Raw genomic sequence first — 19,049 nt, 5'->3', positions numbered from 1 at the left:
TATTCCAGATAACAATGTAACTGGCTGTAGCTAAACTGCGAAAGCTGTACACCCTACAGTGTAAAACAAAAACTGTACACCCTACAGTGTAAAACAAAAACTGTACACCCTACAGTGTAAAACAAAAACTGTACACCGTACAGTGTAAAACAAAAACTGTACAACGTACAGTGTAAAACAAAAACTGCACACAGTACAGTGTAAAACAAAAACTGTACACCGTACATATAAATGCAAAGACGTTTAAAAAAATGGAAATAAAAAATGAAAGTGCACTAAAAAATAGTGAAAAGAAAATGTGATGCGTGATGTAATCTGTGAAACAAACTTTTGACACTACATTTTCAACCCCAATGTACATTGCACAGTGAACAAATATAAAGCGGTACATAGCGGTACATTTTGTGGAATTAAATTGTGAATTTATTTAATGTCTACACTGCACAGCTGACTGAATAATTGCACCATGTATCAATAAAAAATGGCAGTTTGTAGAAGAACTAGACTTATTAAACTAATCATACTATCCAGGGAAAAAATCAATCTTTATAAAATATTTGATTTCATTTATATAAAATAATATTTTTTCCCCAATTAACAGCAGTATTTTTCTTCCTGTATAAATAACAACTTTAAAAGTTTTCGTCCGTATATGTTATTTGTTGACATTTTTAACGTTATTTTAAAAAGGACTAAATCAGTTCAGCCTTCCTAATTTTTTTTTTTAGACATAATTTCAAGAAACATTTGTCCTGCAGACTTTCCTGCTTTCAACGGTGCATTAAAAAATAAAAAAAAATAAAAAATATTTTAAGGCAAAGGAATTGAGTTTTTGTCACAAATTCGAATTTTCTAATCCCTATACCTTTGTAACCTGATGGATATTTTAACTTTAAAAATTTAATCCTTCAAATTCATAGTCTTTGGGTTGTTAAGATATTGGGATTAGAAAATCAGAGATTATGGCGTTCAAACAAACAGGCGCGCAACTAGACATTCAATTATTTTCTAGACCCCCCTTAACATTATACTCAACCATGAAAAAACTACCTTACCAATTCAGGATATTTGGGGGTAAATTTTTATATTCGGGGGAATTCTTTTCAGTTTGAGAAAAGTGTGTGTGGGCAAAATCTAAAAATTTCAGGGGGACGTATTTTATTTGGGGGGCTTTATTCAGTTTTGGGAAATCTTAAAACTTTGTTTTAAGGGCAAATTTGGTTTGGGGGGCTTTATTCAGTTTGAACAAATTGGTGTTTGGGAAATCTTAAATGTTTATTTTGAGGGCAAATTTTTTTATTTAAGGGCATTTTCTAAGTATATGAAGGCGCTTTTTTAATCAAAGGCTTGAGCGCAAAACTTCTTAATTTTGGAGTAATTACCTTAAAGTTGGGTGTATTTAAAAAACATTTTGGGATAAAAATAAATTAAATTTAGGTGCATGCAAATTATAAATATTTGGTGGCATTCTAAAAAGGGGGTGGGGAAATAAGGACTTCTGCCCCCCCCCCCTTACGGGGGGTCAAGTCTTCTTAATGGCAGGGGCATGCCCCCATTAATCTGTCTAGTTGTGCGCCTGCAAACAAACAAGCAAACAGGCAACCTATGGAAACATATGTTTAAGTAAATATCTCTTATTATTTACATAAACAAATAAAAAGATTGATTGATTGCTCAGTATTCTGCTGGGGGTTCTGTACCTCCTCCTCCCTGATGAACTGACCGGCCTTCTTCAGAAGTTTACTCCGCCCCCAACCAAACTAAATGTAAACAAACAAAATGTAAACAAACAACAGGCTCAACAAAATATTGCTAGAAGGTAAAAAAAATCAAGTTGATCCAATAAATCTAAACAAATGATTTTTCATAAAAAAAGTAGTTCATTGGAAAAAGAATTGAGTTTTTGTTACAAACATTAATTTTCTAATACCTATATATTTGCAACCTGATGGTTTAAAACCTTTAATATTGCAAACTTAGACTAATTTATTTTACAGGATTCATAGTTTGAAATATCTAAGGTATATAGGGATTAGAAAATTAGAGTTTGGGGCAAAAACTCAATTCCTTTTTACTAAAAGCGTCAATTATTCAAGCCCTCTGGAGCATCTTTGAGCATTAAGTTGGACAGAGTTGTGTTCCAAATTTAAAAAATTGGATTATTATGAGTATTCTGAAAAAAGTATACAATCCCTTTAAAAGAGATTTTTTTCAGACAACGGTCTGAGCATGAACCTTATCTTACACCGGGAAACCCAGGAAATTTCGAACCCCTCAGGTTAGAATTTTAAATTCTTTAAAATATAAAAAAGAGGTTAAATACAATAAACAATGATAATGATGATGTATGTAAAAAAATAATTAAACTTAAAACCAAACAATTAAGCTGATTATGAGAATGGGATTGTAAAAGAATTACAGAACTAATCGCAAAACTGTGGATTAACATGATTATATATGATAATAAATGAATAGATAATTTTTAAAAAATAATGATTTTGTGAAGGATATAAAAGGATGTATTTATATGCTATCCACGGGCAGCCGTAGTACATTTGAATTTCCGAACCGGGTCAACCTTTTCGGTCCCAGTTTGTACTGTACCTAGCTCTATGGACAGGACTAGCCGGTGCAACAAGGTCAGACGTTATGCTTCATATCGGTTGAATTTACTTTTACTAAAGGGGCAGAGCGGTGCGTGTATCGTTTAAACCGAAGAATCAAATTGACAATTTATATGTATTGGAGTTTAGATTATTATGATGTAAAGATAGATTAAACTTGGCATGTTTAATTCTCAGCAGACAACGGTACCCTTTAAACCTTTTATTGGTCCAGGATGAGATATTCTTCTTTTTTGTTTAATATCAATCGTGTTTTTGTCTATATATGTAACTTGTGCACGTTTAAGAAAGACAAACGCCTTATTTTTCTAATTAACTATTAGTCAGATAGAGATTCGGGGTACTACTATTCATTAAAGATGTCGCTTTTAAAATGGAGGTTTAATGGAAAACACGTGTTATACGGTTGTTAATCGTTTGGTTCATTTTTAAAATCTTTTTTATTAACTACCAACATTTCAAAACTGTATTCTGTTAAACGATAGTTTTTGGTTTTATTTGCAGGGTAAAAATTAGGCATAATGTAAGAAAAGCAAATCTTTTTAACAATTTATTATTTTTGAATTTATTTTGGGATGAATTTTATAAATTGGATACAGTTGATACAGACAAATTCTGATTTGAGTCTTCTTCTTGTCATCGTTTCTCTCCTTCCTTTTTTCTTTTCCTTCTGTTGACTTCCCTGATTCTGATAATTTTGAAAGAAAATAAAAATTTGTGAAAACCAGTATGTATCGGGACACTCTGCTTCATTGTAGTTGTAGTAGTTTTCAGTTTTATTGTCTCAAGTAAGAACTAAGAAAAGCAAATATTTAGAATAAATAAATTTGAAATTCGTAAAAATTTTCAGATTTAAGTGAAACTGTCCAAAAACCCTCAAAACCGAATCAAAACGATTAAAACCTCTAATAACGTGTACACTGTACAGTCCCTTTAAACCTCTAATAACGTGTACACTGTACAGTCCCTTTAAACCTCTAATTACGTGTACACTGTACAGTCCCATTAAACCTCTAATAACGTGTACACTGTACCGTCCCTTTAAACCAGTAATAACGTCTACACTGTACAGTCCCTTTAAAGCTCTAAGAACGTGTACACTGAACAGTCCCTTTAAACCAATAATAACGTGTACACTGTACAGTCCCTTTAAACCTCTAATAACGTGTACACTGTACAGTCCCTTTAAACCTCTAATAACGTGTACACTGTACAGTCCCTTTAAAGCTATAAATCATGATATAAAGGGATGAGGAGGAGGAGGGTCCTGGGGAGAACGGAGAACCCTACCATCTTGAACCTGAACTATCAGACCAAGTAGATAACTCAATCAATGATTATGGTAAGAACAGAGATTAATATCTAATGCATTTATAATTATGGTTAGAACAGAGATTAATATCTAATGTATTAATGATTATGGTGAGAACAGAGATTAGTATCTAATCTATTAATGACTATGTTAAGAACAGAGATTAATATCTAATCTATTAATGATTATGGTGAGAACAGAGATTAATATCTAATGCATTTATAATTATGGTGAGAACAGAGATTAATATCTAATCTATTAATGATTATGGTAAGAACAGAGACTAGTATATAATCTATTAATGACTATGTTAAGAACAGAGATTAATATCTAATCTATTAATGATTATGGTGAGAACAGAGATTAATATCTAATGTATTAATGATTATGGTGAGAACAGAGTTTAACATCTAATCTATTAATGATTATAGTGAGAACAGAGATTAATATCTAATCTATTAATGATTATGGTGAGAACAGAGATTAATATCTAATCTATTAATGATTATGGTAAGAACAGAGATTAATATCTAATGTATTAATGATTATGGTGAGAACAGAGATTAATATCTAATGTATTAATGATTATGGTGAGAACAGAGATTAATATCTAATCTATTAAGATTGTTTTGTCTGTATATTTTTGGTACTCCTCAATAACTTTGAAAATAGGAGTCCAACTTCGCCTAATTTATAAAGAATTACATTTAAAGGTTTGTTCGTTCAAGAAAGTTAAGTGAATGAAAGCATAAATGTACTAAGACGACCTTTATAAGATTTTCCAGAATTATTGGGACCCCTTAGTTCTCAATACAGAGCCGGGTAACCCCCCCCCCCGCCTACCCCCCTTCCGTCTGTAAAATCAAAATTAGGTGAAATAAGTGCTTTTTTACTGTTTAAGAAGGAATCAGGCTATATTTTCTCGAAGATTCTATATAGATACTAAACTACAATCATGCGTATTGCGTATTTCATTTCAACTCAATGAATCAAAAGCTCAAGTGTTCCTGTCATCTTGAAGTTATTTTACAACTTTCGTTTTAAGATTTTGAATTAAAGTCGTTTTGTTTTTAAGCAGGTTGCCTCTAATTTTTGTTTTGTTTCAGGGATGAATATGGTTGCCAGTAACCTAATATCCTTGGATAGAACTATCCCTGATACAAGGTAATCAAAAATTTGATTTTTTCCAATGAAAAAAAATGGAGTATGTCTCAGAACAAAAAATTGCGGATTTTTTATACAAAAATGTGTAATCTTTTTATCAAAATATTTTGCTAAAACGTATTGTTCGATTTAGTGAGTAAAGTAAATTCATTCAGAATGTTATTTCTAAAAATGTATACATTTTTTTAATTAGGTTCAGTCAAATATATGAATTGGCATAAACAAACCTAGCTACCTAAATGTTTAGGTTAGCTGAATGTAAGAACTGGCATTATCCAACCTAGCTCCCTAAATGTTTAGGTTAACTGAATGTAAGAACTGGCATTATCCAACCCTGCTCCCTAAATGTTTAGGTTAACTGAATGTAAGAACTGGCATTATCCAACCCTGCTACCTGAATGTTTAGGTTAACTGAATGTAAGAACTGGCATTATCCAACCTAGCTCCCTAAATGTTTAGATTAACTGAATATCCAGCCCAGCTCCCTAAATGTTTAGGTTAGCTGAATGTAAGAACTGGCATTATCCAACCCAGCTCCCTAAAGCCTCTGTAGTTATCGTCTTCCATAACGAGGGAAGATCTGTGCTGATGAGGACAGTTCACAGTATTATAAACAGGAACATGGAGATAAATTCTAGAATTTATACAGCCAAAGTTGTATTGGGGTTTAAACCAATTCCTGAAATTTGATAATACATGGTGTCCCAAAACGCATGAGAATTTTGGGACATTAAAATTGACATTATTAGATAGTTATACAACTTAGTTGGGACACCCTGTGGCTACTGCTGAACTTAGTTTTGAGTCAGTTTTTAAACAAATAAAGTTTTTAAATTTTTAAGAATCTGGGACTCCAATACTGTTTTAAAATTGCATTCTTGATAAGTTAGCTTTTACTATAATGCAAAGTTTTCCATCTGTTAAAAGAATTGTTTTGGTTAATATTTTAATGAGAAATTTTTTTATAATGAAATATACAGCTTTATCGAGAATTCAATTTATTATGTGATATATAACTCACATTTTTATTGAGCACTTTTAAAATAAAAAATCTTAAATGTATAAAAACAAAACTCAAAACTATAATATCTACTAATTTTTGTATGTTAAAAAGATATAAAGATATTTATAAGAATTTTAGATAGTGGATGAGTGCAGTTTCTAATTTTCTATTTCTAAAAATGATTATATTGCAAATTTCATCCTAATTCCCAAATGTAAAATTAAAAAGCACTCAAACATATAATAGCTATGAAGAGAGGAGATGTCGTCATTGTTTTATTTCATGATGCATTTTTACCATAATCCATCTTACACCCTCACAAGAAATTGTGACGTGTCAAAATCAAATTGTTAAGGGTATCAAGTAAATGTCTTCTTGTACCCAAAAACGATTAAACTTTCTTTTGGTCTGTATCTGATTATTTGGTTGACATTTTGAGTAATGTTTTTTTAGAATTTTTATATTTTTTCCATCTAAATATCTCTTTGTATATGTTAGAACACCTTCCCAGTTTCTAGAGGAAATTCTTCTTGTGGATGATTTCTCTGATCGGTAAATACATTTTTTTTACAAATTACCTTCTATATTGTGCATTTTTTGGTGGAAATTTGTCAAGTGCTTTTTCCTTACAAGGTCTGTTCTGTATATAAGACGATAAGACGTAATTCTAGTGACTCTCCATTTAAAGAGTGGCACGTTTAATTGAGAGGCAAGTCTTATTGAGTGGCACATCTGATTGAGTGGTGCGTCTGATTGAGTGGCACGTCTGATTGAGTGGCACGTCTGATTGAGTGGCACGTCTGATTGAGTGGCACGTCTGATTGAGTGGCACGTCTGATTGGGTGGCACGTCTGATTGAGTGGCACGTCTTATTGAGTGGCACGTCTGATTGGGTGGCTCGTTTGATTAAGTGGCACGTCTGATTCTTAAAATTATCGTGTAAATCTTTAACCGAGAAAAAATAAAGAAAATAATTGTAAATTGATTATTTTTAATTGTGGTGACGAGCAGATTTATTCAGCAGAGATTAAGAAGAAAGTAAAGCGATTTTATTTCTTTTCAAGACGATATCTTCTTCTGTGTTAATCTGATAATGGGCTAATTGGTACCATTGTGAAATTGTGAATTGAACATGTAACTTCTTATAAGAGGGTCACTTGAAAGTCCCTTTAAAGGGGCTGTAAGCGTAATTTCAAGTGACCCCCCATGTAAAGATGACTGCAATGCCCGATTTACAATTTACCCTTGAAACCTTAACCTGGTACTAAATTTGTAAAAGATAACGTCGTTTTAATTCTCATAGTTTCTCCTTTGCTTTTCATAAGCAAGAAATGCGCAAATCCCTTAATTGCAGAGGAATCGCAAATGAAAATAAACCTTTTAAAGAAACAAAAACATGGATACACAATTTAGACTATATCAGACAAAGCGTTTGTAAATCGGGCTTAACCATCTTGGTATATAGATTGTGCCACTGGTAGTTACGCTTAATGACGTCACATTAGTGACGAGAAGGTCAATTTTGACCGGGTTTTTTTAAGTGCCTTTATTCTTAAACTAAATGTCGTCCTGTCTTTTCCTGCGCTTTCCTTAGGATTCCCTGTTTTCAAAACATATTTTATATTTGACGTAACTTTAAACTTGTTTTTTTTCAATTTAAAAAAACCCCAAAAAACAAGATTTTGAATTCTGAAGAACACCAAAAGAATTTAGTAAATTTAGTGTTGAATCTATAAAATTGTCAATTTTTTGCCAGAAAAAATTTAAGCCATTTTTGGAAACTTCTTTTAAAGATCTAAATAACTAAAACATGAAAAGTAAAGTTTTGAAGATAATTAAATAATTATGAATTAACAAAGTTTTTTAGATTTTCATGTTTTACAGGTCACCCTGTACAAAAAAAATTTTAAATTAAATTTAATATTGTTTTTTCAAGAGTACGATCAAGTTTTGTTATGACAAGATCCTACTAAAATAACTTCTCTTATAGTTAATGATCTCGTCACTAATGGGTAAAGAAAGTTTCTGATTACCCAAATATCAATGTTTAGCTGCAGCGCACAATAGTCTCTTAATACTTTTTACATAACATCATCCTTTCTATACGTAAAGGTTTATAGATCAAGAGTAAATCTGCCGATCTCTGAATTTAGTTCTTTTCATACTTTTAATACTCCTACTTTAAATTTACTGAGATATATCAATCTATATAAAAAAGATAAAATTGTTTTACAGGAATGAGTTAGGAGAGGGTCTTCAAAACTATCTCAGAATATTTAGAGGAGTAGTTAGGTAATACCATGGTAATCAGGTAATAACCCGGTAGTCAGGTAACAACATGGTGGTTAGGTGATAACATGGTAGTTAGGTAGTAACCTGGTTGTCAGGTAATACCATGGTTATCAGGTAATAATATGTTAGTCAGGTAACAAAATGGTAGTTAGGTGATAAGCTGGTAGTCAGCTATGTGATAACATGAAAGTTTGGTGATATCATGGTAGTTAGGTAGTAACATGGTAGTAAGGTGATAATATGGTAGTTAGGTAGTAAGGTAGTCAGGTAACACCATGGTGGTCAGGTAAAAACAAGGTAGTTATAGGTGATAACCTGGTAGTCTGGTAGTCAGGTAATAGTATGGTAGTAAAGTGATAATATGGTAGTAAGGTGATAACATGGTAGTTAGGTGATAACCTGGTAGTAAGGTAATAACATGGTAGTTAGGTGATAACCGGGTAGTCAGGTAACAACATGGTAGTTAGGTGATAACCTAGTAGTCAGGTAACAACATGGTAGTTAGGTGATAAGCTGGTAGTCAGGTGATAACATGGTAGTTAGGCGATAACATGGTAGTTAGGTAGTAAGGTAGTCAGGTAACGCCATGGTTATAGTCAGGTAATAATATGGTAGTCAGGTAACAACATGTAGTTAGTTGATAACCTGGTAGTTAGGTGATAACCCGGTAGTCAGGTAACAACATGGTAGTTAGGTGATAACCTGGAAGTCAGGTAACAACATGGTAGTCAGTTAAATCTTTCGGAGTTAAAAGGACTGTACAGAAAAAATGTTGTGGGGTATAGGCTGAAGCCTAAGAACTTCAGGAGTTAATCGAGATCTAAAAGAGTTCTTTCTGATGTTCTTGTCTTGAGAAATTGATAGGTAGAACTTTTATAGGTCTCGATCAACTCCCGAAGTTCTAAGGTTTCAGCCTATTCTCCCTTTCATTTTTCCTTTAAGTCCCTTTAATTAATGACATGGTTTATTCAGTTAAATATATGATAGCCTAGAAAACAATAATATCAAATTATATCTCCAAAATATGGAAAAATCGGACAATTCCCAATGTAATTATAATTCCCAATGTAATTATAATTCCCAATGTAATTATAATTCCCAATGTAATTACAATTCCCAATGTAATTATAACTTTTTGCAACCATTGTATTGCCATGAAAGGAACTGAGTACTCTCTTTAATCTCTAGTATTCTAATTCATATATTTAATCTCTAGTATTCTAATTCATATATTTTTGTAAGTTTAATGAAGTAAATAGTTTATAACTACAGGGTTAAGCAGGAAGGATGACCCTGGGACGACTGTACGGAATTTAATCTGTCTTTTTTTTAAATCAATGGTTTCCTGCAATTGTTAGCTTGTTACTTTATTTACAAATCAAATACCATTATAAAACTTTATTTAACACAAATTGGACAAAGGAATTGAGTCTTTGCCACAAACTCTGATCTAATCACTATACACATTTGGACAAATTTATCTTATCGTATTTTAAAAGTCTTAGGTCGTAATTAAAGTCTCATACTATTTGGATAACCTTGTACGTTAAATCATTCCTTTTGTAAACCGTTAGATTCAAGAGAAGTGGTTCAGCTCATTTATTCGTGGTTCAATTACTTTATTGTCACTAATTATTTTTTCTCAGATATCATAGACCTTTGATATTTCAAACTTTGAATTCTGCTAGGTCATAAAAGGTAAAGATATAAATAGTATAAAATAAAATAAAAAATTCTTATAGATTGATCCGGAACGAGGAGCGTGCAGGGTTGATCAGATCTCGAACCCGAGGTGCTGAGGAGGCTCATGGGGCTGTTCTCGTCTTTCTAGATGCACACTGCGAAGTAAACAGGAACTTTAGACCCGCATCGTTTTTTGGTTCATTCTTAAAGGGACAATAGAAAAAATTTCAAGTGACTCTTCATGTCCAATTCACAAGGGTACCCTTTAAAGCTTTGTCTGATGAAGAAAGCATGAGATATCCATTATTTTCTCTTTAAAAATCTATTATTTTTTAAATTTCATAGCAAATAAAATTTTTTTAAAAATACTGTTCAAAGAGACTGCACACTGTAGTTTCAAGTGACCTCCAAAGACCTCAGTTGTGACTTGAATAAAAAACTTCAATCAAAATTATTCAATTTTCAACTAGAACAATTTGTATTTCTCATTTATTATTGCTTGTCACTCAATAAATGGAGGGTTACTCTGCAATCTTTTAAAACCAACTAAAAAACTGACGCCCATCTCTGGATTAGGAACTGGTTACCTCCTCTCCTAGCTCCGATATACAGGAACTATACTACTCTAACAGTTCCTATTATTGACGGGATAGATCATGAAACATTTGAGTATAAATCTGTCTACTCAGGGATTTAACAAAATTCAATATTTTATCTCTGGCTAAGAAACGTCTCTAAACTAACTTCTGCTGGTTCAAATTTTAAATAAAATATTTTATCTCTGGCTGCGACACGTGGCTAAACTACCTGCTGCCGGTTCATATTTTAAATTCAATATTTTATCTCTGGCTCCGACACACGTCGCTAAACTACCTACTGCCGGTTCAAATTCTAAATTCATTAAATTCGGTTCTTGAAAACATCTTCGCTGAGCCTCTTTTCAGAAAACAACAAACTTGATCTTAAGGCCTGAACCAGGTTCACATGGACCTTGATTCTTGATTCGGTTAGGTTACACTTTGTAGTTTGGAGACGGATTTTTATACAATAAAAAGACAAGGAAACTTCAAGTTTTATCTATTTTAGGAATGTGGCTATTAATGAATATATTAAAAAAGTCTAATTAAAATTTTTTAATTTTGTTAAAAAAGGGAGTCAACACTTCCGAGGTATCTTTGAATGGGGTATGCTCTATAAGGTAAAGTTGTTAATGTTTTTAACCAAAAATAGTTCAATTTTGAGTCTCTTCTCATGTTAAACTAACTCCAACAAAATGCATTCTGTTTGATTCGGATAATTTCAATCAATTTCCCATTCAAGTTCCCTCAAAAAGCGTGAGATTCACTTAACATATTTAAAAGGACTGTAAAGGAAAAATGAAAGGGGGTGTAGGATAAAACCTGAGAATCTATGGCATTGAATTATATAAATTAAAAATGCAAAATACAAATTTAATTAATTAAAACAGGAACAAACCTGTGGAATATCGTCGTTTTCAGATTGGTTTCGTATTTGTGGAATATGATCTGTTTTATACTACGACTTTTATACAAAATTGCATATATATGAATTTTCGTATAAATTTGAAACCGTTTTATATCAACTTCTCGAGACAGAAACATCATATAGATGTTTTATATGTATCGTTCAACGCCTGAGATTCTCAGGTTTCATCCTATACCCCCTTTCATTTTTCCTTTACAGTCCCTTTAAATATTCAAAATACATATGTGACGTTGTTTAATCATATTCTTTCCATTTGAGGACTTAGTCCTAGCCATAGTTGCTATATAAACTTTTAGTATTAGATTTTTAACTTAAAATAGAAAATACAAAAAAATCTACATCTAATGGATGAAAATTGGGTTTAAAAGTTAAGACTCATTGGACTTTTAACCAATATCTCTATCTAGCTTACTTTGTTCTGGATAAATATTCTAATTTTAAATACCACTTACAATTTCGCAAATTGTGACTTTGAAGACTCAGGGACTAAGTTGCTGCAAACTAACTTGCTTCAAACTCAAATTTGTTGATCCTTACATCTCGGAAACCTGATTGTGTAAACAATTGATATTTCAAACTTAACGACACTATTTGAACTAACATAATTCATAGTTCTATGGTTCGGGCTGTAGAAATACCGGGATTAGAAATTCAAAGTTTGTGGGAAAACTTTTTGGAATTTTGAATTTTCTGTTTCATTAAAATTGTTACATTTTTCCCATTTTTCCCTTTCCGTTAACAATTATAATCTTCATAATCTTCAGGAGACTGAACTGCCTGAAATAGAGGCAAAGAAAAGAGAACATGAGAGTCAACCCTATCCTTCCCCCACACATGCTGGAGGTCTTTTTGCTATTAATAGGTAACCTTGATTGTATTGAGTTTACAAATCAAAACTTTTTCCCAGTTTCTCAGATAATTTATTTATATTTTTACCCCGAACTTTCCAGTTTGGTAATTTTCACTGATTACCTCATTGATACAGTTTAGTGATTACCTCCGTGGTATTTTTTATGACTACCATAATGGTTCTCTGAAGTAATTACCACAGTGATCCTGTTTAGTGACAATGGTACATTTTAGTGACGTTCACTGTGGTATTGTTAATAGAATGCATCTGTTCTACTGTTTGGGGACTACAACAGGGATCATGTTTATTGACTATACAACAGGGCTTATGTTTAGTGGTGGTATTCTTAAACGCCTGACACAAAGGTTCTCTGTTAAGGGACTATTTCCTGAGTTTGGGTGGGTATGATCCCGGATTGCTGGTGTGGGGAGGAGAAAACTTTGAACTGTCCTTTAAAGTTTGGCAGTGTGGAGGTAAGATTTTGAACATTTTTTATCAATGTATTTTTATACTGACAATCTTAAAGCACGATCAAATCTTAATATATGGAAAAGATTTCGAACCAAAATGACATTTTCTGTGAAAGGTTTAAATAAGAATTTTTCATCCTACTAATTTTATTAAAAAAGGATTAATTTTTTATTTTAAACTACATGCATCTAATGATATAATACACTTATTTTTGAAATTTTTAGACAACTTTTCTGTACTATTATACTTAAAATGGTTAATTTCTCCAAACAATCACTTTTCAGGATCCGTACAGTGGGTTCCCTGCTCCCGGGTCGGCCATGTTTACAGGTAGTATTTTGTTTGCCGCTGAACATTAAAATTAAGAGAAGAATTATAAATCGTCTTTGATTTCTAACATTCATGACTTTATCATAAAAAGGTTGTTGCTTTCATAGACTTTCCTAAATGTGATTTAGTTATTTTTTGTGTCTAAAAATTGACGCAGAGGTTAGGTTTAGGAATTTAGAAAACTGGAAAAATCTTTGAAAGAATTGAGTATTTGCCACAAACTCTGCTTTTATATTGTTTATATCTTTGCAAACCAATGTGGTAGACTTTAGATATGTCAAACTATGAGCTCTGTTAGATCAAATAATCTAAGATTGAAATATCAAAAGGTTTAAACCGTTAGGGTGCAAAGAAAAAGGGGATTGGAAAGTTATAATTTTTGGCAAAGACAAGTTCTTTCTGCATCAACTTTGTGCTTATAAATGGCAAAAAAACAAGAATTTTTGATATCAATTGTTTTACTAAAATAACTGTATACAATCCGAGTCTAAAAATCCAAATACGTAGACAGGTAAACCTTAAGATCTCAAATCTATGAAATCCATTTCTGACAGTTTTAGTTTAATTTGATTTATCCACTTCTAAAGAAACTATTTTTGAAAACTATTATTAATTTAGGGCCTTCATGCCATATGGATTTGGAAAACTGACTGAGGGTCGGAAGGGACCAATTATTACAATAAATTATAAACGTGTTGTTGAAACATGGATGGATGATCAATATAAACAGTTCTTTTATACCAGGTAAATTCATTTAATCTTTTCAAGATATTATTTAATGTATCTTTTAATTAGTGGATAAACTTTTATTAAAATCGAACTTGATTTTTGGGGTTTTATCTAGTTTCGGCTTAATATTAAAGATAAAAACTAAAACTTAAATAAAAAAGCTACAGAGTTCATTCATGTATTGTTTGTGAAAAATAATGTCTTAATGGTTGCTGAAGTATCTAGTTCACATAAGGTTTCCTAAAAACCATATTTGGTGATGAATTACAATCAAATCTATTCCTTTACTCTGATCTTATTTTATTTAATGTTTTTTAAACCGCTTTCTTTATATTGTAAATGATGGTAAAAAGCTCAAATATAAATCACTTTATTTTAATATTTATACTATGGTACCAAAAATAAGTGCTTGATCTCTCAATTTTAATTATCAAATCAAGGGTTTTGACCACTTTTAAATTAATTTCATCTTTCCAACGTCTAATGTTTTACGGATAATTCTTGTATTCACACCACAAAAGTTTTAATAATATTTAGAAAAATTACGATGAGATGAGACCCACAGAACTGTTGAGTAAGAAACGATATTTAAGCATTATTATGTGTATTTCATGTTATTTTCAAGCAAATAGTTTTAACATTAGCTTGCAAATTAATTTCTTTAGAGATAAAGTTCTGTAAACACTGCACAATTGTCGTGTTTCATATTCATTGTCCAAGTCAAAATCATAACTTGAGTCTAAAAGTCGTCTTCCTATTCCACAGTTTTATGGGCTTCACTGTAAATGTTTTTGTGAAATCCTTGATACATTTTCTTAGAGAGCCCTTGGCAAAATTTGCAGATATGGGAGATATCTCAAAACAATTAGAGTTAAAGAAGAATTTGGAGTGTAAATCCTTTGATTGGTTTATAAACAATATTGCTCCTGATATGCTCCACAAGTATCCTAAACTTCCAAAAGTAAGTTTGATTGGTTGATAACTAATATTGCTCCTGATATGCTCCACAAGTATCCTAAACTTCCAAAAGTAAGTTTGATTAGTTTATAAATAATATTGCTCCTGATATGCTCCACAAGTATCAGAAACTTCCTAAAGTAAGTTTGATTGGTTGATAACTAATATTGCTCCTGATATGCTCCACAAGTATCAGAAACTTCCTAAAGTAAGTTTGATTGGTTGATAACTAATATTGCTCTTGATATGCTCCACAAGTATCAGAAACGTTATATGATATATCTTATTTACCACGTGACAAAGGAGCTGATTATTAGTCTTAAATTTGATTTTTCTAACCCTTACATCTTTGTAACCTGACATCAAGGAATCTTAATTTTTAAACAATGAATTTTGGAGCCTGCCGAATATGGTCCAAGTTAGTACTTTGATATTTGAAATTAGTAAGTAATCAGTTCCTTTCCTTTTAAAAGAAAGTCTAAGCTTTGAAAATATCTAAATTATTTTGTCTTTATAATATTTGCACATTATTAACCTGAAAAAAACGCGTACATAAAACGATTTTGGCTTCATGATAAGTTTTTGTTACGTTGGTCCTCTTTTTTGCATCTATATTTTTGAGTCAAATTTAGAGCTTCCATATTCCATATTTATGCGTCAAATTTAGAGCTTCAATATTCCATATTTATGCGTCAAATTTAGAAAATCCATATTCCATATTTATGCGTCAAATTTAGAGCATCCATAATCCATATTTATGCGTCAAATTTAGAGCATCCATATTCCATATTTATGCATCAAATTTAGAGCATCCATATTCCATATTTATGCGTCAAATTTATAGCATCCATATTTCATATTTATGCGTCCACACTTCTCTATTTCTAGAATGTAGCGGAGGGATCTTTATTGAATAAGGGTTTAAAATATTGTTTGGATCCGTTGGGCAGAGAAGCACCAGCAGTTATAGGTAATACTTCATTCTTCCTATCTCATCCTTCATTCTTCCTACCTCATCCTTCATTCTTCCTACCTCATCCTTCATTCTTCCTATTCTGGGAATAATCAACTAGTAAGACTAAATGAAGAAGGTCAGTATAAAAAACCCAAATTTCAATAAAATAAAAAAGAAATTAAAAAAAAAGTTTCAATAAATTTCTTTAAAATTATTTAAGCAAATTTACAAATCGATGACCCTGCTTGATTATTTTAATCTAAATCTAATTAAAGAAATTAGCTCACATTTTCTCCATTTACTACCAAAAAATTGCCAAATTACGCTTTATAAAAGAGACTGTAGTAATGGACCCTCCATTTATAGATGCCGATTTACAGCGTTATCCTTTAAACCTGTAACTGAACAATATTGTTGGAGATATCATCGTTTTTATAGTTAGAAAAGTGTTAAATTCTGACATTTTTTCCATTGTTTCTGTAGTTCAAACCCACAAATCCCTTTAATTGAGAAACACTGTGTTAAAAATAATAGAAAATATAATATCTCACTATTAACCAGCCAACGCTTAAATGGTTTCCTCTGTGAATCTGACATGCTTCACTCTATAGTTAGAGGTCCATTTGAAAAGTTCTAAATATAAACTGCTCGTCAGGTCAGCTAGGTTTGGGAGAAAGATGTATAGATGCAACAGAACATAGCGCCAAACTCATCGTTTGTCCAATGGGTACTGATTTCTTCTCTATAATCTCATTAAATCGAAAAAAAACGAAATTCTGAGAAAGCTTAAAAAGCTCTTTTTCTTCATCATTTTGCATTTAAAAACGTGATTCTGTTTAGCATTATTTCCCATGAGTTATGACTGATTCCTGATAAATATTACTTGTTTACTATTTATTAATTACAATTTCTCTTGTCTGTTTAGGATCTGTATCAGGTCCATGGAAATATGTAGACTCTACTCTACAACACTCAAAATATAACAAGTATAAGCCTTTTTTTAATATTATATAAAAGAATTATTTTTTATGACTAAAATATTCAGATGCTTAGCGATAAGTTCCAATGGAGAAAATTTGATTCTGAAGACATGTAAGGTTGATACAACCATGCAGTGGACTTTCATGCCGGTCAAACCAAGCTGGGCATAGGTCAACTTGGTCAAGTCAACCTGGGCATAGGTCACCTCGGTCAAACTTAGCTGGGCCTAGGTCAAATCGGTCATATAGTTCCCATTAAAGCTGGTCAAACCAGGGAATTGGCCCCTCTCAGCTGGACAATAAAAGGCCCACCCGGTCATTTAAGTTTGCCAGACCACAGTCCACCTTGCAAGTCAAACCAAGCTGCGGGCATAGGCCCCTGCACCTAGTCCTTCATGTCGATCAAACCAATCTAGGCATTGGCCCCTGCACCTAGTCCTTCATCTCGGTCGAACCAAGAAGGGCATAGGCCCCCGCACCTAGTCCTTCATGTCGGTCAAACAAATCTGGGCATAGGCCCCTGCACCTAGTCCTTCATGTCGGTCAAACAAAGCTGGGCAAAGGTTCATCCGGTCATGTACTCCACTTTCATGGCGGTGAACCTATCTGCTGTTATATAACCGCAATGCCAAACTGGGCATGCAGAACCATGCATATACCATATATGAACCTAAAGTGCATCAGCATATTTATAATAATATTTATTATTTATATTAATAACTTCTAAACCAAAAATTACAGTTTTTAAATAAGAAAAGTTTTGTTTTAAGCATGAAATAATATAGCTTGAATTCTAAAATTGTATTTTTTGTGATTTCATATTAATGTGTAATATGTAATATATGAAAATATATATAAAATCAGATATAATTTAATTTATTCTCACTTTTACCATTTTTGTTACTTAGTCTTATTAGATAGTGTATACCTTTTTTAAAATTAAAATGTAAGTAAATCTGAAATAATCGACCAATTATTATCATTTTAATTCATCGGAATATATTTTATCCAACCAAAATTAAATCTTTATGTATTATCATATTACAATATATATACTATATACTATATAGTATATACTATATACTATTGGGGGGGAATGTGTATCATACTTAACCTTAAAAAAAGAATACCCCAAATTTTAAATTTGGGGTATTCTTTTCAGTTGGGAGTAAAGTGTGGGGAAACCTTAAATCTTTACTTAAAGGGCATTTTTTCAGTTTGGGGCAATTTTTCGTGTGGGAAGTCTGCCTTATACGCGCAAATATGGGCCCCCTCCTGAGATATTGATTAAATCCGCCCCTGAGTGTCGTTAACGATTTGACAAACCGTTAACGCCGCCGTTAATACTACAAAAGACCGTTAATACTGAAATAACGAGCTAACCGTTATCGAAACGGCTATGAGAATTAAAGTGTGCCCCAGTCCTGTCCAAAACGGCTGAAACAATTACAAAGAAGTGTATGAAGTGAAATAAACACAATCTGGATTTTTTGTGTGAGAGGGGTGGGGCAGAGGTGCGATTCAGGGGGGGGGGCTCACCTCTGCCCCCAGTCCCAAAGCTATGTATGTTTTTAGGCTTTTTTAACCCAGGGTGCTAAGCCAAACCAAGGTGGGTGGGGTCCAGAAAGTGCATCCCACTGGACATTGACAAATTCCTGAACACGCCTTGGGGGGGGGGGGGGCTCAATTTGCCGTTTGTGAGGAATTTCCACTTTTCCAGCACCCCCCATCTCCTCCATCCTCAGGAAACGTCCCAGAGGTAATAAGCATAACACTGATTTTATCCTAAATTTTATGTCGTCAAAAATGGGAGGGGGGAGAGTCACTAAGTTCAGCCCTGGGAGTGGCACTTGGGAGCCCTGAATTTATCGCGGGGCAAGGCTATTGTTTCGAAAACTAGGAGAGCAATTTACCTTCAACAAAGACGACTAATTTATCGATCCAAACAAAATCAAACAACTAACCGGGGCATTCAAGACTCAGTGCGCACTCTCTCGGAAATAAAAACATTTTTTATTAAAATTGTATAATCAAATATTGATTTAATTTAAGTAACTAACAATCATGACCCCGACTAATTTTTAGCTGAATAATATTGTTTTATATTTGTAAATATCTTTAAAGGACAAACGCTTGTTTAAACAAAATTTTAAACATGTCAGTATAAATCATTAAATTAGATGTATGGATAAA

General features: G+C 32.4%; 1 protein-coding gene across 1 annotated transcript; it reads left to right on the top strand.

Annotated features, from left to right (window-relative positions):
• LOC111712849 (N-acetylgalactosaminyltransferase 7) lies at positions 1–17,721 on the top strand. The gene is made up of 21 exons (XM_023487593.1): positions 1–531; positions 1,679–1,819; positions 2,216–2,278; positions 3,872–3,966; positions 5,043–5,100; positions 5,598–5,717; positions 6,602–6,655; positions 8,339–8,395; positions 10,138–10,248; positions 10,655–10,767; positions 11,230–11,276; positions 12,349–12,446; positions 12,813–12,907; positions 13,190–13,235; positions 13,854–13,979; positions 14,784–14,925; positions 15,810–15,923; positions 15,973–16,012; positions 16,532–16,603; positions 16,802–16,862; positions 16,922–17,721. Exons 1-21 carry the CDS (start codon positions 482–484, stop codon positions 17,025–17,027), a joined length of 1,809 nt encoding a protein of 602 aa, XP_023343361.1. The 5' UTR covers positions 1–481; the 3' UTR covers positions 17,028–17,721.
• The last annotated feature ends 1,328 nt before the right edge of the window (positions 17,722–19,049 follow it).

Source organism: Eurytemora carolleeae, unplaced genomic scaffold (assembly GCF_000591075.1).
Source record: "Eurytemora carolleeae unplaced genomic scaffold, Eaff_2.0 scaffold1338, whole genome shotgun sequence".
In the NCBI taxonomy this organism is placed as follows: domain Eukaryota; kingdom Metazoa; phylum Arthropoda; class Copepoda; order Calanoida; family Temoridae; genus Eurytemora; species Eurytemora carolleeae.
The sequence above is the reverse complement of the archived record's forward strand: the minus strand, read 5'-3'. Positions and strand labels throughout refer to the sequence as shown.